The following is a 21,802-nucleotide window of genomic DNA, read 5'->3' as shown; positions in this document are numbered from 1 at the left end:
ACAGCCCACTTTTAGGTGAAAACCCATATCTTGAGATCTCCTCAAACCGATTTCAACCAAATTTGGTGCATAACGTTCTTTTCATGTTTCTATGTCATAGTGCGAAAATGGGTGAAATCGGATTACAACCACGCCTATTTCCCATATAACACCATTTTAAATTCCATCTGATTCTTTGACTTTCCACTATGCAAATCAGGTAACAATGATTATATCGGGGTAAAACTTTGCGTGAATAATGCAATTAAAGTATGCCACCTTGCGGCCAAAAATTGTCTAAATCGAACCAAAACTGTTCAAACCCCTAAGTACTAAATATGTGGACCCCAGTGCCTATAGTTGACCTTCTACCGAAAATATCAGTCAATCCACAAAGAATTCTCAAACGAGTATACCATTTGACTTTGCGAGAGTATAAAATGTTCGGTTACATCTGAACTTAGCCCTTCCTTACTTGTTTTTTTTTAACTTTTTCAATGTTAACGCCATTAACTACGATTGATGGACGATTCGCATGAGGCAAGTTTTCGATGACTTTACGACCTTTATACAATTTGTAGGAAATTAGAATTTTGTTGCTTCTGTCGAGCGCATCAAAACATTATACTCTTTTCCTTCCATGTGAAATTTTATTCACTTTGGTTTGACTATAAACAATACATTAACTGCTAATTAACTGCTCGCAACTATATATGTACTTAAGGCATAACACATTGGGCAAAAATAGTTTTGGCATCAAAATACCAAAATGGCGAATGAAACTGCAAAGAGCCAAATAAATGTGCTGATTAATAAAGCCAAACCATAGACACGCCAAATAGACATGCATAGCTTTACAGAAATGTGGCAGACAGTTGGTGATTTAAAGCGGAATTCATATACAATTGATAAGTGAGCTGTAATTACCACCCACAGCAAAACAAATGGGAAGTCGGCGCCATTGCAAACCTTTCATATTTCCGCGAATCCATAAATTACTGTCTGATTGAAACTTTGTATTGTGTTGAAAAATATTTTGCACAACAGAAGATATCATTTGCAAATTAGCAAAATATTTCTATGTGTATGCATGTGTGTGTGTGTCAAACTAATGTATGCTTTTTCATTACAGTATCGCGCGCAAATTTTGGAGGACTGGAATGCGTTGTGTGTGCGCCAAAAAATTCCTTGTTCGGAGAAGTTCTCACTGGCCAGCACACTGGGAAATCCAATGCAGATACGCGCCTGGTCATTAGCCGGTCTGCCGGCTGATAACTTTTCTGTAGAGAATGGCATTATTGTGGCCAACTCGAATCGATATCCGCTAATGATAGATCCACAAGGTGATTTCTATTGATACGCTGCGGTTAATTGAAGTTGTTTGTAGTCATGTGTGTTTATATTTATTAGTGGCAGCTGATTGTTTGCAATTATTCGGTATTTAGCAGGTATACCGGTATGAAGTGAACGTTGTTTTTTTTTGTGAAAATGAAATACTAATTTATGATGGGAAAGCAAAAAAAAAATCATTCATTTGTATTGAGCATTGCTTTTTGGACATTTTGACCACCTTGACGTGCTTCATTTCTCACATCGAAATCGTTATCTTTGAACCTTTAAAACCATCTTTTGCGTGTTGCTTCTGATAGAGCATGATCGACAGGAAGATGTCATGAAAACCAAACAGAAAACAAATTAAGGCTGCTACCTACTGGTACACCAATCACTTCATACTGGTACACCTGGTATTAATAGTAAAATAGTTACGAATTTCGTTATAATGAATTTAAGGTAGGAACTATTTGAATATCTGGATATTTGATGACATGAATTAAATAATTATATTATGAATCTCTTGGCGAGAAATCCGCCCATATTGTCGTAAAAATGCCGATCTTTCAAATATATCCACCTCACAAAAGTTTTTGAATTTAGGTGTCTTATAGAAAATGTATCCGAAGAGAAATGTCTAGGGCATAAATAGATCGGTTCAATATTTATAATAATATCATCAGTACTAACAAGGAATAATATGTGCTACACAGATTTAATGATTTCTATGCTTTAAAAGTTCTTTTAAAGTTATAACAAATGTGGATGGTGCTATATCGAGACTTTGGTACCGGAGTCTCAGTGGTATATTTTTATACTCTCGCAACCTGTTGCTACAGAGTATAATAGTTTTGTTCACCTAACGGTTGTTTGTATCACCCAAAACTAATCGAGTTAGATATAGGGTTATATATATATAAATGATCAGGATGAAGAGACGAGTTGAAATCCGGGTGACTGTCTGTCCGTCCGTCTGTCCGTCCGTGCAAGCTCTAACTTGAGTAAAAATTTAGATATCTTTATGAAACTTGGTAGACATGTTTCTTGGTACCGTGAGACGGTTGGTTTTGCAGATGGGCTTAATCGGACCACTGCCACGCCCACAAAACGCCATTAATCAAAAACAAATAACTTGCCATAACTAAGCTCCGCAATAAGATACAAGACTGTTATTTGGTACACAGGATCACATTACGGAGGGGCATCTGCAGTTAAAACTTTTTTTTAAAAAGTGGGCGTGGTCCCGCCTCTAATAGGTTTAATGTGCATATCTCCTAAACCGCTAATGCTATAATAACAAAATTCACTAGAAGCAAATGTTTTTAGCACTTCTATTGACGGTGTGAAAATAGTTGAAATCGGGTGGCAACTCCGCCCACTCCCCATATAACGGTACTGTTAAAAACTACTAAAAGCGCGATAAATCAAGCACTAAACACGCCAGAGACATTAAATTTTATCTCTGAGATGGTATAAGATGACTTTATAGGAACCGCGTTCAAAATTAGACAGTGGGCGTGGCACAGCCCACTTTTAGGTGAAAACCCATATCTTGAGATCTGCTCAACCGATTTCAACCAAATTCGGTGCATAACGTTCCTTTTATGTTTCTATGTCATAGTGCGAAAATGGGCGAAATCGGACTAGAACCACGCTTACTTCCCATGTAACACCATTTTAAATTCCATCTGATTCTTTCACTTTCCACTATGCAAATCAGGTAACAATGATTATATCGGGGTAAAACTTTGCTTGAATAATGCAATTAAAGTATGCCACCTTGCGGCCAAAAATTGTCTAAATCGAACCAAAACTGTTCAAACCCCTAAGTACTAAATCTGTAGACCCCAGTGCCTATAGTTGACCTTCTACCGAAAATATCAGTCAATCCACAAAGAAATCTCAAACGAGTATACCATTTGACTTTGCGAGAGTATAAAATGTTCGGTTACATCCGAACTTGGCCCTTCCTTACTTGTTGTTATTACTTTTAGTGGAAATTTCGAAAACATTTACCAAACTTCGTATAATATCGTTGGAATTTCAGAATAATTAACCGGATTTAATTTTTTATAATTTCTCAATCGGTATAATTTATAGTAAATTTGAAGCTATAAATTCTTAAAGAAATGTTTATCTAACATATTTACTTTCTATTATCTTACCTGTAATTCCAGTCCAAGCTAACAAATGGATTAAGAATATGGAAAAGGATAAGTATCTGCGCGTAATCAAGCAAAGTGATCCTAATTATATGCAAATACTTGAGCTTTCTGTAACATATGGCAATCCTGTGTTAATTGAAAATGTCGGTAAGTACACATTTGGACTTTTGGAGTATTTAATCTTAAAATTTTTTTAATAATAAATGGAAATGTGGTTAGGGTTGGTAGAAAAAGTATTTTTTACTAAAAGTATAGATTTCCCGTGTTTATTATTTGTATTAAAATGCATATTTCGAAGGAATAAAACAAAGTCTCTTTACTTTTACTACAAATAAAATCTTCAAAAACTATAAATTCAGAATATATGGAATTACTATTACAAAAACGAAATCAAAGAAATATTTTTTTGTATTAAAGAAAACGTTTAGTATAAAAAGTACATCTGTTGATAAATGTTCAGAGCTTGTTGAAAAAATATCTTACTTTAAGATTTTAAATGTGTGGGATCTGGACCAAATAGTTAGAAATATATTCATTTACAGATTTAAAAACGGTAGAGTTCCATAATAATATAAATTTGTGTACATTTTTTTTAATATACGTGTATAATACTATACTAAACTTACACGTTTTAGTTCGATTAATAATTTCGAGACCGTCACTCTGTTCTCTTATTAATAAATACTCTGTACTCAATTATTTTGATAGTAAAACTGTTAAAAATTTCAAGAGCCTGTGGATATTTCTTCCCCAAAAACTATAAATGACTCATGAATGCTATATACTATATACAATATACTACAAGGTGCGTTCCAAAGTAAACAGGACTTTTAAAAAAATTACGGAATAAATGGTTTTATCGGCAAAATCAATTAATTTTATTCAAAATAGTCCCCTTCTGCTTTAATACAGCTTTTTGCACGGTCCAAAAGCATGTCGAAGGAGTGTTTTAGCTCGTTGCCCGGTATGGCCGCCAGTATGCCGGTGCAAGCCTTTTGAATGACATCCACGTCTGCATAACGCTTTCCTTTCATCGGCAAATGTATTTTTCCGAAAAGGTAAAAGTCGCACATTGCCATATCAGGTGAACACGGGGAGTGGTTGATTGTTAAAATGTGATTTTTGGTGAAATAATCGACCACAAGCGTTAATCGATGCGACGGCGCATTATCGTGCAACAAACTCCAACTTCCATCTTCGCGATATTCGGGCCGAACACGTCGAATACGGCGCATCAAACGCATAATACTTATATATATGAATGTATATGTATATATTATATTTTTTGTCAGTCTGGGACAAATTTGATATTAACACTCTCGCAACCTGTTGCTACAGAGTGTAATAATTTTGTTCACCTAACGGTTGTTTGTATCACCCAAAACTAATCGAGTTAGATATAGGGTTATATATATATAAATAATCAGGATGAAGAGACGAGTTGAAATCCGGGTGACTGTCTGTCCAACAGTCCGTCCATCCGTCCGTGCAAGCTGTAACTTGAGTAAAAATTGAGATATCTTTATGAAACTTGGTACACACATTTCTTGGTACCGTAAGACGGTTGGTATTGCAAATGTGCGTAAACGGACCACTGCCAAACGCCATTAATCAAAAACAAATAAATTGCTATAACTAAGCTCCACAATAAGATACAAGACTGTTATTTGGTAAACAGGACGTGATTCCGCCCCCTAAAAGGTTTAATGTACATATCTCCTAAGCCGCTAAGGCTATAATAATGAAATTCACTGGCACCTCTATCGACAGTGTGAAAATGGGTGAAATCGGGAAAAATTTATTTGAAGGAAATTTTCGCTTATATCCGAACTTAGCCCTTCCTTACTTGTTTTGTATGTATTTAAATAAATATATAAGTATATATACCGTTTTCTTAGAAATATTCCACCCATTTCTTTCTTTTTTTTGTTGTTTTATCAAAACTCACAAATTCGAATTGGCTAAGATTAATGACGCAATGAAGTCAGCCAGAAATAATAAACGAGTGACGTCGGTACAAATCCAATTAAAAGCACATAAAAGCAGAGTAACATGCGCGCATACATAAATACTCATACATACACACGCACATGACTTCTCAGAAAACACTTATTATGCTGAGTGCTCTTCAATTGAATGGATTTTTGGGGTTTTGAGCATGCAGACAGTTACTTGGCCAAACATTTATGCGCCAATACTTATGTACCTACATATGTATGTATGAGTGTGTGTGTATAAATACTCAAAAAATGTTATAAATATAAAATCAACAAACGCATCAACTCAAGTTCATGGTGATTTGCGATTTTTATATACGACGTACGACAACAAATTACTTGTCAAGTCGAACCGTATCAAATGATTTGAGCATCTTTCAAACAAAGTTCCGTATGCGGAATATACAAGTATGTAAAGTCTGTATGTACACGTGTATATGGCCACGTGTCAGTGGGCAGCAGATGAGTTGAACATTTTTGATTTTTCATCGTGTTTATTTTCCGAGATTACGACAGCAATAAAGAACTTGACGTCGCAAAGCCGTCCAGTCTATAGGAAGTACGAGCACGAAAAAGTGGACCAATTATAGGCATGTGTTCTGCTTTGGATGAATATAAAAATGAGTAACGCACCGACTTAAGTAAGCTGGTTTATAAGCTGCGCTTGTTAAAACGCTAGCTAGTCACTTAACCCCAAAAATAGTAATAATTTAAAGATAAGAGAGAGTAGGTGTTTATTTAAATTTCGTATTAGAATACCATAGCAAACGGATAAAATATCGATGCATATTTTTTTCGTTGAGAAATTTGTTAAACTGTTCCATAACCTCAAATTCAGTTTATCATCAGGTAGTTGACTTTTAAATAAATGAAAATATGTTTTGATTATATTTTACTGTGCTTCCTAATGTTACACCCAACACTGTGTTTCATCATCAGTACCGCCTAATGGTGTACACATTTTTAGTAGGTAAAGATTTCCCTCAATCAAAACCAGTTTCTTCACGTCGAGAGTGTGGACGGTTTGATCGTAGCTACATATTTCTTGGAACAGTTAATTACTTTTTTACCATGATTTCTTTACCATGTGTTTTTACTTTAATTGGTTTCACAATTCAATTGATGAATATGTTGTAATACAAAAATGTTAGAACAAAATTTTCAAATATTTTTTTGTTACCTCTCGCGTACCCGCAAGTTAGCGCGTAATAATAAAAGAAGGGCCACGTTATCGCATAGTAACCGAACATTAAAATTTCTGACCGTTTTTTTATAAACTTTTACATCATAGTTGTTACTTAGTTCTAAATCGAGCACGAGTTTAAAGTTCTGTTGAGTTAAAAAAAGTATAGTTCACAATTATGTTTATACCCTACTACAGCCAGAAGCAAACATCGGTGACACTACAAAATAGAATATAGATGTATGAGTGGAACCATCTACCTCTGTCTGTCCGCCTGACTAGATATATGTATGTGAACTATCCTTCAGTTTTTGAGACTATTATCCAAGGCATTGCTATAATCTAAGAATACATTTTTCAGATCGGACTACTATAGTATAAAGCTCCCGTACAAACTACCCGATCAAAATCACGATAGAAACTTCATAAACTTTATGTGATCTGTTTTCTTCATTAGAAAGAACAAGCAAAATATTTTCCGTTAGATGCAAACCATTGACCGGTTACGTTTTCAGATTTAGATTCCTATAAAAAATGCAACTGTGAAAGGTGTTCTTTTGATTTTTTTTTAAATTACACGACTGAACTTATATACTTATAGCAAAAAGATATGATTCCTAGGAGTATTAATATAGCAAAGGCATGATCTAGTTCAATTTTAGTATATCTTTATACGAGGTGTGTTCAAAGGAAAAGGAGAATTTTGATTTTTCGCGGGCTGTGTACATTCGATTATCGACATTTTGTTTTGGTTATAATCGCCAGAAGCAAACATCGGTGACACTACAAAATAGAATATAGATGTATGAGTGGAACCATCTACCTCTGTCTGTCCGCCTGACTAGATATATGTATGTGAACTATCCTTCAGTTTTTGAGACTATTATCCAAGGCATTGCTATAATCTAAGAATACATTTTTCAGATCGGACTACTATAGTATAAAGCTCCCGTACAAACTACCCGATCAAAATCACGATAGAAACTTCATAAACTTTATGTGATCTGTTTTCTTCATTAGAAAGAACAAGCAAAATATTTTCCGTTAGATGCAAACCATTGACCGGTTACGTTTTCAGATTTAGATTCCTATAAAAAATGCAACTGTGAAAGGTGTTCTTTTGATTTTTTTTTAAATTACACGACTGAACTTATATACTTATAGCAAAAAGATATGATTCCTAGGAGTATTAATATAGCAAAGGCATGATCTAGTTCAATTTTAGTATATCTTTATACGAGGTGTGTTCAAAGGAAAAGGAGAATTTTGATTTTTCGCGGGCTGTGTACATTCGATTATCGACATTTTGTTTTGGTTATAATCGGACACATATGTTGATTATGTGCTTGCATTAGGAGCCGATTTCGATTAGTGGTTTGTTTTTGACAACAGAAAATGATAGTCACGTTTTTGTGTGCTCTTCGATTTTTGACTTTTAAAAAAAATGGATCAAAGAATATTTATCAAATGTTGCGTTCAAAATGGAATAAAGTGACTAAAGTGTAGGAAAAAATGTGGTACAAGCTCTTTATAGAAGATGTTGATGACGATGAGCATGCTGAAGGTGCGACCACGCTAGCAAGCAAAGAAAATACAGTAAAAAAAAATTGTTCTTGAAAATCGTTGAATCACTATTAAAGAAGTTGCAGAGGATGTTGGCATATCAATCGGCTCATGTCATTACATTTTCCCAAATGTTTTGGGCATGAAACCGGTGGCAGCGAAGTTTTTTCCAAAATTTTAAACAAAAACAATGCCGCATTACCATCGCTCAGGAGTTGTTGAATGACTTCAACAACGATCCGGGTTTGCTCAAACGTGTCATAACTGTTAAAAAGCCTGGGCGACCATTCTGTAGCGCATTGAATTTCCTACAAAATCTATGAAACGGCTTTACAACTTGATTTTCCAAATATTTTTCAAAACTTTTGGTCGGTTAGTTAGTTATTTTTCACTTTAGCTGAATAAGTGGGGAAAGAAAAGAGGCACGAAAAGTTAGTCGTAGTGTTGCACTTTAAAGTAAACCACACAAGCCGTAAGATATCATAATAAATGTTAAAATAAGATGATCAACTAATTGCAAAACTGTTGTTTCGAGACTGTAGGGCGCTCTCTCCCTGTCTCTGTCTATTTTATTGTATTTGCATATGTACGAATATATATTTTGCAGATGCTGATCTTTCCAGAGCTAAAGTACATTACTTTAAGGTGTAAAAAATAAATGAGTTTAGTTTTTAAAGCGCACTGTCGAAAGCGGTAATGTCGCGGTCAAATAATTTGAAATTTAATCAAAGTGTTTAATATAAAACTTCATTTTCTCAAATCGGCTCAAAATTATTGTGTGTTTATTCCCTCCTAAAACTCATTTGACCATACACATGTTATGGAATCAGACTTTAGTAATGAACTTTATGTTACATAGTAATATCACACTAACATTTACGATGCTCAAAAAAAGTTTAATAATAAATATTTATTTATTTACACTTTTTTAATGAGAAAAGTTAATTTAAAACAATTTTAATTCGTGGCATTTGAAAGTGCTTAATTACAAACGCTTTTTGCGGTTATTCTATTAATAGAATTTTAATAACCACACATGCCAATGAAAGTGTGTAAACAATGTTTCATTTTGTATTTCAAGGAAAAATTTATTAAATCAAATCAATATGTCAAATGTGTTAACAGTAAAAGTTGGCAGCAGTAAATCACGAAATATTCACACCCAACTGTACAAACGTATGTATATATGTATGTATGTACATTAGAGCGGGTCGATTTTTTCCATAAAATCTATACGTTATAGTTTTCCGATTTTCTTCATTTTCGCTGTTATTCTTATGTATGTATTAGAGGGCTGTTCTACGAAATTACGTGCTCTTAGCTTTTTGATTAAAGGCAGGATACCGGACAGTAAAAAACCTGAATAATCGGTTGTATGGGACATATGTGACATAGTTGTGCCATTTGGCCGATTCTGACAAATGAGCAAACTTGTTCAGAATGATCCGTAGAATATTTCCCGTGTATACGATACTTCCGTTTTTTTTTTTGTAAGTCAGCCCGCTCTAATGTATACACAATATGTATGTAGATACAGAAATTTTTTATTTATGAACTGCATTTTTTTGTAACTTCGTCAAATTAACGTTTCAATTACATTTTCAATTATCATTTTCAATGTTAAGGCTGCTTGATGAATTACGATCGATTTATTTCAAACGTTGGTAAATTTTTATGTTTGTAGTAAAAATCGGCAAAAAATTATGAACTAAATTTCGCGTATTCTACAAATAAAAAACAGAATATCATTTCATATTGAAAACCTCAAGAGAGGAAATAATTTCGCCAAACGCTGCTTCAGATTCTAACTGAGCGGTCGCAAAGGTTATTCAAACATAAAATTTTCTTTGCGGTTACTAATAAACACAACTAACCCTACGGAGTTAAGTTATCAAATTTAGAACAAAAGCTTTCTTATTAAGTAAGAATGTCGAGTTCCACTCATTTTTAAAATAGAGCATTCCTTTCACAGCTTTGCCACTTTGTCGTGGTTTCCTTTTATAAAATTTCACCTATTTTCATACTGTCGCAAGAAGTGTCGAAATGATAGGTCTTGCGCAAATTTGGATGATATAGCTTGTATAGTTTGGTAAATATATACATTAAACCTATTAGGGGGTGGGGCCACGCACACTTTTAACAAATTTTCAAACCATATATGCCCCTCATTATTGGGATTCGTTGTACCAATTGTATCTTAATTTGCGGCTTAGTTAAGGCAATTTATAGGTTTTCGATAAATGACGTTTTGTGGGCATAGCAGTGATCCGATTACGCCCATCTACGAACTCGTTCTCGTTTTGCGTCGGAACACGTCTACCAAGTTTCATTAAGATACCTTAATTTTTACGTAATTTATCGCGTAACTCAAACGTTGTGAAATTATGCGCATTCCACACAAGCGGGAAATTTCTTTTGATTTATTAAAATTTGGGGATGATAAATACCACAAATTTTCCTTTGGTAATTCAATTAAATGCTATGTGTACTAATATATATCATCAAAAACGAAATCACCATATATACATATATATGTAAGTATGTATAAAATTAAATGAAAAACAAGTAAGGAAGGGCTAAGTTCGGATGTAACCGAACATTTTATACTCTCGCAAAGTCAAATGGTATACTCGTTTGAGATTTCTTTGTGGATTGACCGATATTTTCGGTAGAAGGTCAACTATAGGCACTGGGGTCCACATATTTAGTACTTAGGGGCTTGAACAGTGCAGGTTCGATTTAGACAATTTTTGGTCACAAGGTGGCATACTTTAAACGTATTATTCACGCAAAGTTTTACCCCGATATAATCATTGTTGCTTGATTTGCATAGTGGAAAGTGAAAGAATCAGGTGGAATTTAAAATGGTGTTATATGGGAAAAAGGCGTGGTTTTAGTCCGATTTCGCCTATTTTCGCACTATGGCATAGAAACATGAAAAGAACGTCATGCATCGAATTTGGTTGAAATCGGTTGAGCAGATCTCAAGATATGGGTTTTCACCTAAAAGTGGGCTGTGCCACGCCCACTGACTAATTTTGAACGCGGTTCCTATGAAGCCAATTTATACCATCTCAGAGATAAAATTTAATGTCTCTGGCGTATTTAGTGCTTGATTTATCGCGCTTTTAGTAGTTTTTAACAGTACCGTTATATGGGGAGTGGGCGGAGTTGCCACCCGATTTCAACTATTTTCACACCGTCAATATTAGTGCTAAAAACATTTGCTTCTAGTGAATTTTGTTATTATAGCATTAGCGGTTTAGGAGATATGCACATTAAAACTATTAGAGGTGGGACCACGCCCACTTTTTAAAAAAAAGTTTTAACTGCAGATGCCACTCCCTAATGTGATCCTGTGTACCAAATAACAGCCTTGTATCTTATTGCGGAGCTTAGTTATGGCAAGTTATTTGTTTTTGAATAATGGCGTTTTGTGGGCGTGGCAGTGGTCCGATTACGCCCATCTGCAATACGATCTCAATTTTTGCTCAAGTTACAGCTTGCACCGACGGACGGACAGACAGTCACCCGGATTTCAACTCGTCTCTTCATCCTGATCATTTATATATATATAACCCTATATCTAACTCGATTAGTTTTAGGTGATACAAACAACCGTTAGGTGAACAAAACTATTATACTCTGTAGCAACAGGTCGCGAGAGTATAACAAAGACCACTCTGAATTCGATTTAATTAACTGGCACTCATAATAAAAACAAACAAACATATGTACTCTACCCACTATCCAAGCGTACAAAGCGCTTTACTTGGTATTTAGCAGAATTTCTAAATTAAAAATTGCGTTTTTTAATAAATTGATTGCAGGTGAAAGCTTAGATTCCAATTTGACGCCAATACTGGAGAAAAACGTAATTAAGCACAAAGGTGGTCTATTTATTAAAAGCGGTGAAACGATGCTGGAGTATAATCCCAACTTTCGTCTGTACATAACAACATGTTTGCGTAATCCGCACTACTCACCGGAAATAATGGTTATGGTAAGTGAGAGCGAAAGTGCGCGATCGAGAGCAGGATTGAAAGCTTGCAGGATTAACAAAATAAATTAAAGTGAATTGTTGATATAACTCCGTGAAAAGAAGATTTAATATTGAAATGCATTTTAAAACATGCACTTTTCAATAATCTTAAGCTTTTGTCAGAAACATTATTTTAGAGCAGAAAAGATTGATTAATAAGGAAAAAATATAGAGTCAAATATATAAAATGTATATTCAATTCTTAAGTTTTTTGTTGAAATCATACAGAAACCCGTTATAAACTTGCTCATGCTGTGGTAGACGTCTTCTATTCAACACTTTTATGATCACTATGTTTGAGCTCTGCTATATTGTGCTAAATTCTCACATGCAAGCAACAATAACATAAGGGGTGATTGAAATTGTTTCTCTCTTTGTGTTATATCCCTACTTTTCATTATATCAGTGTTTTTGACTTATTCGAGTTGTTTGTTCGATTCATCGTCATCCAGCCAATTTTGATGAATTGAAGAGAACTGGTACATTGTTCTCACGTTATACCTCAAACACATCCCTTAACTCCATATATGTTTATACAAATCCCTCCCTGTTTAAAATTTGATCCACACAATTTCTTTAACAACACAACACATATTTGAAAGTGTCAGCTCTTCTTTGCTGCAAATCTTGACTTACTGTCGTTTTCGTACCGCGTTGATATGGAATTAAAGAATTTAATATTGAGCTACTTTCGAAGAAAACGACCACATATATTAAAACCCTGCAACCGGAGATCCCTCACGTAGACATTACGTAGCCATTCAGCGGAGAAGTGCACTCAAATAGAGGCAGTTTGATGAGGGATTGGAAGCAAATATAAAGATGTGTTTGACAGATTTTTTTTAACCTTCATTAAAGGTTATTTAAAAAATAAATATATTTATGCACTTTAAAACAACGTCGCTGTTGTTTCTAGCTTGTTTTTGTAATCCTTTTTTTACATTTTGTAGGTAGCGGTTTTGAATTTCATGATAACGGAACAAGGCTTGCGCGAACAGCTACTAGCTAACACCGTGGCACGTGAACGTCCCGATTTGCAGGAGAAAAAAGAACAATTGATTGTCGAGTCAGCCAAGAATCGTGACGCTTTATACACAATCGAATCGAAGATCCTAGAGGTGGGTATGAAAAGTTGGATATTTTGTTCAAATTTTCAAAGCATATGTTGTTTTATTTTGTTTATGATCGAAATATCGGGTGTACTGAAAATATTTTTACTTCGCAAGCGCTTAATTATTATCAATAATTATTATCACACTAATAGGGATAACACTTATGCAATTGCATTATTTTTATTGTGGACAGACATATCCACATACCTATGTCTGTTGAAATATTTTGCGATATTGACCGGTACGGTATGACAAGCATGCTCCATTTTAAATACCCAGTTCTGTTTTGGAATTTTGTTCGAATTAGATATTGAATAAAAATACTTAAATTAGCTATTGAGAATGAAAAAAATACTTCCCGATAAGAAATTAATTAAAAAAAAACGAAAACTTATTAACAAATAATAGAAATTAGCACCCACTGTAAGCCTCAATCAAATTATGTTCCGTCATAGCCAATGATAGCTAAAACTTTCACCTCACGAAACATATAGAAAGTGTGTGTTCAGACCTACACTTCCATTTGACAATTTCACTACATTGCTTTGCTTAGCTCAAGTTTACCAATCCATCTATCAGCAAAACATACAAACAAGCATCATCGCCAAGGCTAATGCACATATGTACCCCCAAACTACTCAGCCTGAGACTGAGCCAAGGATTTGATACATATTTATTCACTACATATGTAATAACTAAATATATATATATATACCATATATGTAAGCATTTGCTTGTATTTAACATCAACTTAACCAAACTCAATTCAGCGCAAACACTCTCTGCCTTACTTAACCCGTAGGTACTATCCTCCTCGGAGGGCAACGTGCTGGAGGATGAGAATGCCATCAACATACTGTCATCGAGTAAAATATTATCGGAGGAAATACAGGAGAAGCAAGTAATCGCTGTGGCAACTGAAACGGAAATTGACGCCGCACGCCAACAATACGTACCGGTGGCCAAACACTCCGCCATACTATTCTTCGGCATCAGCGAATTGGCAAACATCGATCCAATGTATCAATACTCGTTGGCCTGGTTTCTCAATCTCTTCGTAAACGCTATATTGAAGGCGCCGAAATCGAATGTGCTCGAAGAGCGTTTAGAGCATTTGAATTATTACTTTACGAAATCAATTTATCAAAATGTTTGCCGATCGCTTTTCGAGAAGGATAAGCTTGTCATATCCTTGGTCATGTGCTTGGGTATATTGGTATCGCGGGTGAGTTGATGCCTAAACTGCGTGGTTAGCGTTAGTTAAGGAGCAAAATTTGCAATAAATAGAAACATTCACATACATACATACACATATATACACACACGTACACGCATGAATGTAATGAAAGCACAATTATTTAGCTTTTAAAAGAAATATATATTTGAATGAATGAAGTTAAGGCGCAAGAATTGTTAAGAACATACCTACTCGTGGACTTGTTGTTTCCAGTACCTTTGCGTAATGCTTGGAATGTCTAAGTTTTTTATATTTAACGCATTTAAATGTTTTAGGCTGGTTTACAGTACGCCAAAGGTGTTTAACTCCAAGCAAAAGCAAAAAGAAAAACCATTTGTTTATTTGTAAAGCACTTACAATTTTTTCAACACTATTTTTTGTCGTATTATGTAATTAATAGTATAGTCAAGATTTGATTCACCAGTTTTGAACTTTAACTAATTTCTATCCGCAATTATCTTTTTATTTTGCGCGAGCGATTATCTTAAGGAGTTTGTATGAAATTTGCATGTTCTCCACCACTCACATAAAAGGCGAAACACGGCGCCCTAAACTATCTACCCTAATAAAAATACTAAGATCGAAGTATTGCTTTCTCAATCAATTATTATGTAACGAGGTCTCTTTATATAAGAAAATATGGGGAATATTTATTCGGTTTTATGTTATCGAAAATTGGTTTGCGTTTCCGTAAAAGTTTAAAAAATCATCATTTATGGTTGGTCATATGAATTTAGACATATGTGAGAAAAGACAAAGAAAAACGTAAAAAAAATTGTCTACCCGGTATGAGGAAGAAGCCTTCAGATTTCATTGGCTTATCACAAAAACAGAGTAAACAGGGAATACGCTCTTTTATTGCTTGAATGGCTTCTAAATTACCTATTAAAGGAGTAGTTCGAGCTAAAGCTTTCAACAACTTGTTACAGTACGGACGACAGTGACTAATGGTGCTCACTGCTCGACAAGCAAACTTTCAATAAAATCTATCCAAAAAATTTACTTCTTTTAGAGCCTTAAATTCTAAACAAAAAAATTTATATATCATTAAGTGAGAGAGCTAAATAAATTTGAATCAGGGGTTATAGTTAGGCTAGGCTATCATAAAAGTTTCAATAATTTCACTTGCAAACTTCTAAAAAACCTATAAAACACCTTTACTACTTAGAATATATTTGGTTTTATGTCATATCTTATCAAAGTATCCTATGATGATAGGAAACGTTGTTGTCATAGCACCGTTATCCATAAAAACGTTTACCAAAACGACATCAAAAAAACCTATCCTATCATAATGGATATCTGCGTTTTTGTCAGCTGCATAAGATATCTTGACCTTTGCTTACCGATCTGTGAGCTTGAGTAACCTTCACTTCTGTTACCTTCGTTGCACTGTTTTACTGGTTCAGGGTAAGCCAATTTTTAGTCTACAAACACTGAATAATTTTGACATTTACTAACCCATTATAATGGTTAGACATATTATGGATCTCAACACAGTTTAGAACCGTACTGAAACTACACACCTAAAACAAGTCAACCAGCAAGTCAAATTTGTCAGTTTAAATAAAATAAGTGAGCTTGACTGAACTCGACCCAATTTTGATACCCCTGAACTCTCCTTTTCAAAACTCAAAGAAACATTCGTGCCGAATATTCGATATGCTCTGCGTCTAGGTATACGATTTATTAAAAATACTTCCAACTGCTCTTTAGTATGTTTTTTAGTGTACCTCTAATGAGTCGCTCTATCTAATATGATTTTAATAGGTACATCTATTGTATCAAAAACACGGGTTTTTTGTGAATTAAATAAAAAAATACTTAAATTAAAAAAAAAATATTAAATATTTTTCGATTTTCGTCTCCAACGATTTTCTCCGCCGATGTAATTGTCGTATGATGACCAATGGTCGAAAAAATTCAAAAATTGACAAAATGGTGGCGGTTTAAAAAAAGGGAATTTTACTCAAAAATTTGGTCAGTTTTGGCCCGCCAGAATTCGATTATGGATCTAATAAGAAAACTGGCAGGCCATTGCAGGCAGTACTATATACAGAACATTCAAATTGATTTGATAGTCATTGGATAACCACTACAGAAAATTCGAAAAATGCTGCTTTCGCATTTAAAAATAATCAAGTTTTCTATTCGTTTCAAACTCAAAATATTAAAAATAGAATACAATATACAGTAATTGTAACTTTTTAAGTTGTTAAAGATATGACGTTTAAACAACCTTCGCGCACTGCACTTATCCATACTTACATACAGCTATACAAATAACGGTAAGTTAAGATGCTGCAATGCCTTTCATGCAACACTTAGTCATTTCTTATTATAATTTTTTCTTACGGTTTTTCCTCTATGCTCAGTGAGCACTTTAATATATTTTATTTTTTGTTTCATTTTTCTATCGCAAATCTTCTTTCTGCTTCACCATTTTGCCGTTGTGTACTCGCACTATTTGCCTAGTCGGCTTTTGACGCCATTGCCATCTTAATGTTGATTAATTTTTCATTTAATCCCATTTAATTTGCATGAACAAACATAAAACTGCAATCATCTAAATGGAACTTACCATTTGCTAATTTCCAACTTCATTCACTCTGCTATATGTATGTAGTATGTATAACTGTGTGCCTCTATATATATGCAAGTATGTGTGTGTGTGCAGTGGCAACTCTGGCCATTATAAACGATGCGGCAGTTGTACCAGGGATATTCGCCACTGCCACTGTTCGGCGGGTAAATGATCGGATGCAAATGCTGCTGGCTGCTAGCTGCTAATACCTTGACTACCGCCTAATATCTACTTACTTACGGTACTATGAGCATAACAACAACAACAGCTACAAACAAAATAAACTACAACTATCACAATGATAACAACTAAAATGCCAACAATGCCATTAAACATTCCTTTATGGTGCACAATAACTAAAATAAAACTACTGTACTACACACATACACATACATACACACACACCACAATAACTAAGCAACTAGTTTTAAGCGATTGTAAAATGCAAAAATTGCAATACTATTACTTATTTCTATTGGCGTTGGTGTTGTCTATGCTCCTTTGCTCCTGCTGCTGATGACTCTACACATACGTACAAACACATTTGCGCTTGGTGTTGATGCTGCGGATATACCGAATAACCAACAACAAACAATTGCAAAAACAGGGCAAAATAAATAAATCGCATTTGTTGTTCTTCTTGACTGGAGGCGTTGGCTTGCAAGCGGTGCCGCCTAATCCGGACAATAGTTGGCTACCGGAGAAGGCTTGGACACAAATATTTCGCGCGAGCGATCTAGAAGGGTAAGTTGATAATGAATAAAGAAATGGTAAGCAAAACCCTTCGCGGCTGAAAGTGTAAGCCGCTTGGATACGATTTGAGTTTGTTTTAACATTTAGCAAAGAGTGATTTACAAATATTGTTATTAAATTATGCCAAAATTTTTATAGTTTTCATATTTCAATAACTATTTGCAATTTCTAAAGAATGTAAAAACAATATTAATAAAATAGGTGGCAACAGTCTTGTCGAAAATTTTACAAACCTTTGCCCAAAGATTAGGTATCAACACTGCTCTTATACAAAATTAGTTCATTGCTCTGTGAGTCTACTATCGGTTAAATCGCACGTTAATTACCCGAGAATGCTACCAAAGAACTCTGTTATAATTTCTACTAGTTTTTTTAAGCCGAATTGACAAAACTACTCGAAACTCTTCTGCACGTGTAACCGTTCTTTCTTTTCGTAAGCATAAGGCTAATGAAGAAATAATTATATAAAATAAAAACAAACAAAAAAGTATGCCATACAAGAACTTGTTTTCAGTTTGAATGACAACTACATATATGTTATAGCGGTCCAATATCAATGGTGGACATATGTAGCTAAATTGACTTAGCTCGTCACGCTGATCATTTATATAGTCCACATTTTTATTATTATTTTTAGTTTCTCCGTTTGGTGTCAAGTGTATAAAAAGTTTTCAAAAACACTCACGTAAAGCGCTCCGAAATATATTTTATTATTTTTTTGTGAGAGCTTCGTCACAATATATTCAATGTTACTCTTAACGACTTATTAGTCCCAAGAAAGGATTATAATTTTAGGGAAGATTAAGTTAAGTTAAACGATCGATCCTAACAGTCGTCCGGTCCGTTGTGATACCTAAAACTCCTATACAATTAATCATAAAGACCCTCATAAATCGACTAAGCACTTTGTGTCGATAACAAATTTGTTGAGGCGGCTAATGTCAGTTTCGGTCAGTAAGAACGCCTAGAACTGCGGCAAGATGAACTTTGCTAAGGGCAAGTATATCAATTAGGTAGTTAGGCCGTCGCTGGTAGATGCTCATGGAAAACACAACGAAAGTTGTTCTACTCTAGGCCAGAAGGATCTCACAGTCGGACAGAAGCTAGTCGTCGGCAGATGGCTCCTCAGCACGACAGAACTAGAACGCAAGATTAAAACAGAGATCCAAATAGTTCCCACTCGGATGTGAGAGATGTAAAGGTGCCACCTCTTGCTAGTTCGTCGGCTTTGTAGTTTTCAGCGGTTTCGCTATGACCACGTAATCGAACGAGTCTGATAACGAAATAGCTTGATGCTATATCTACTGAGGTTAGAAGTTCTAATTTTTTCCTCTAAAAGACACTTCTACTTGAATTTATCTTCTTAAAGTCGAACAAAGTTTGAATTACTAACCTCCCTTAAAGCAACACTGAAAAACTAACAACAATAACTTAGTGAAATGACTCGCAAACGAATAATTCTGCTAGAAGTAGGCCACATTGCCACTTCTTACGCGAAAAAGGATGCACTAAGACCAAATTAAGCAACAAATATTTGTGAATAGTGAGGTTTAGCTTAAGAAAACACTCGGCATTGTAAATGTTTTAAGCTAATAGAATATGCAATCACTATCATTACTCAAGTGAGATACTTAAACGCCTAGGCAACGAGCAAAATAATACCAATATAATTTCTCAAAAGCCTTTTGTACTTTTTAAGCAGCACAACCTTGAAGTTTTACGCTCGTCTTGCTAATTTGCGCCGATGTTGGCACAAATCGAAGCATCTGAAATTCATTGCAACGCGGTCGAACTCGAACTAACTCCGCTCGTTCATGGCCATTAATTAGCCAAATGCTGAGCTTACAAAGAGCGCGCTTAATCGCACTTCAATTGTTCCGAAAGAGGCTTCATACTTTATTTCCAATTAATTGCATTTGCCTCACAATAAGAATTAATGCGAATTTCAGCAACAAAGTGAGTGTAAAGCTAGTTGAATGTGGCATTATTCAAAATCATAATTTAATATGCCAGTAATTCTTCTTCTTCCTTTTCTATAAGCTCACTCTTCAAACTTTGCTTTGATGTAATGATGCCGCAAAAACAATTCAAATAAAAATTTATCAACGCGCAATGCTTCATCCCACTTGCATTGAGCTTTTTTGTTCGTAGATTGCCGAAAATTTTCAAGGAAATTAATATTGCAGATAAAACTGTAGTTTATTCGAAAAATTTGTTCATGAATTTGGTTGTTATTTAACCGCTTTTGATTTATGCGTCTGATTAATGAATGTAAAAATTAGGTTTAAAATATTGGATTCATTTTCTACGGTAAGAATTCATTCAAATACGTATAAGCATAGGAAAGTGAATTTTTACTTAAATATACAATGCAAAATTTAGGTTATGTTAATAAATTACTGAACTACTTTGGCAGTGTCTAAATACTGTCTGTATTACTTCAAATGAACACTTACTTTCAGAACTTAAATCCACTTAATTTTTCTAGTGGAATGAAAAGTTTGGTTAAAGTTGCAATTTGTCGACCCCGTAGCCGATTTCTAAGAAGACCTCCGAAATTATTATTACAATAAATGCATTATATATGCGACAACAAATATACGGCATAAGGATTGTTAGAATAACGAAACTCAATGCATGTAGTAACATATATTTATATATAATATATAGACCAATTTTCCATAATTCCATTAAACTATAGTATATCCCATATTATACCTTCAGTTAATTTTGTTAAGACATCTTGCGTATCGACCGATATATACGATATAAAGCGAACCGAAGGTTTAAAAATATTATATAATATATAGGAGTAGTATTGACCCGATTGTATCTATATTTGGCTTTAATACTTATTATTAACAGAAAACGATGCTCCTTGAGTTTCAATAAGGTACCTCACACGCCATCAGATCAACCGGATGTTTGAAAATTCTGTGATTAGTTATATGGGGGCTAGAGCAGTTTTTCACTCGATTTTATCGATTTTAGGCACAAAGTTGCACCGTTATTAGAAAAACACATTCTCTCAATTTTATTAAGATAACTCACATATTTGCCGGTATAAAATCAGTCGGAAGTTCGAAAATCTTTCTATTAGGTATATGGGAGCTAAGGGAATTATTCATTCGATTCAACCCATTTTTGACTTACAAACCTACTATCATCATTAAAAAGTCAACTATAAGTTCTGGGGTCCACATATTCGGTACCAAGGGGCTTGAACAGTTTTGGTTCGATTTCAACAATTTTTTGTCATAGAAGTGTATACTTTAAGGGCATTATTCATGCAAAATTATATTCTGATAGATAAATTTTTGTTTGGTTTACATACTATAAGGTAAGAGGATCAAATGGAATTTAAACTTGTGTTGTATGAGAAGTAGGCGTGGTTGTAGTCTGTTTTCGCACTGTAACAAAGGAACGTATGTAAGAATATTGTACCATTATACCATTCAACATCTCTGACTGGTTTATTTAATGAGCTATTGCACTTTTAGTAGTTTTAATCAAAACTGTTATATGGGAAGTGGGCGTGGTTATCACCCGATTTTCCCCTTTTTACACTGCCGATAGGGGTCCATGCCCACTTTTTAAAAAATTTGTTAAGTGCAGCTGACCTCCCTAATATTCGTTTTACCAAATAATTCGATTGTGCCCATCGGCAATACCAACGGCGGTCTTACGGCGCCCAGAAACTTGTGTACCAAGTTTCATCAAGATATTTAAATTTTTACTTAAGTTAAGATCATTTAGAAATATATATGGTATATAACACAATATCTAACTCGATTAGTTTTGGGTGATACAAACAACCGTTAGGTGAACAAAACTATTATACTATTATAGTAGACC

General features: G+C 34.5%; 1 protein-coding gene across 1 annotated transcript in view; it reads left to right on the top strand.

Moving 5' to 3' along the window:
- The window catches only part of Dnah3 (dynein heavy chain 3, axonemal), a 118,874-nt gene that overhangs the window by 83,212 nt on the left and 13,860 nt on the right, over window positions 1-21,802 (top strand). The window contains exons 51-56 of the mRNA XM_036372440.2: window positions 1,112-1,322; window positions 3,489-3,623; window positions 12,050-12,222; window positions 13,212-13,379; window positions 14,176-14,598; window positions 17,802-17,938. Coding sequence (XP_036228333.2) covers window positions 1,112-1,322; window positions 3,489-3,623; window positions 12,050-12,222; window positions 13,212-13,379; window positions 14,176-14,598; window positions 17,802-17,938 — 1,247 coding nt within the window. The remainder of the gene's footprint in view (window positions 1-1,111; window positions 1,323-3,488; window positions 3,624-12,049; window positions 12,223-13,211; window positions 13,380-14,175; window positions 14,599-17,801; window positions 17,939-21,802) is intronic.

This window comes from Bactrocera oleae, chromosome 6 (genome assembly GCF_042242935.1).
Source record: "Bactrocera oleae isolate idBacOlea1 chromosome 6, idBacOlea1, whole genome shotgun sequence".
NCBI lineage: Eukaryota > Metazoa > Arthropoda > Insecta > Diptera > Tephritidae > Bactrocera > Bactrocera oleae.
Note: the sequence above shows the minus strand (reverse complement) of the source record. Positions and strands in the feature narration are given on the sequence as shown.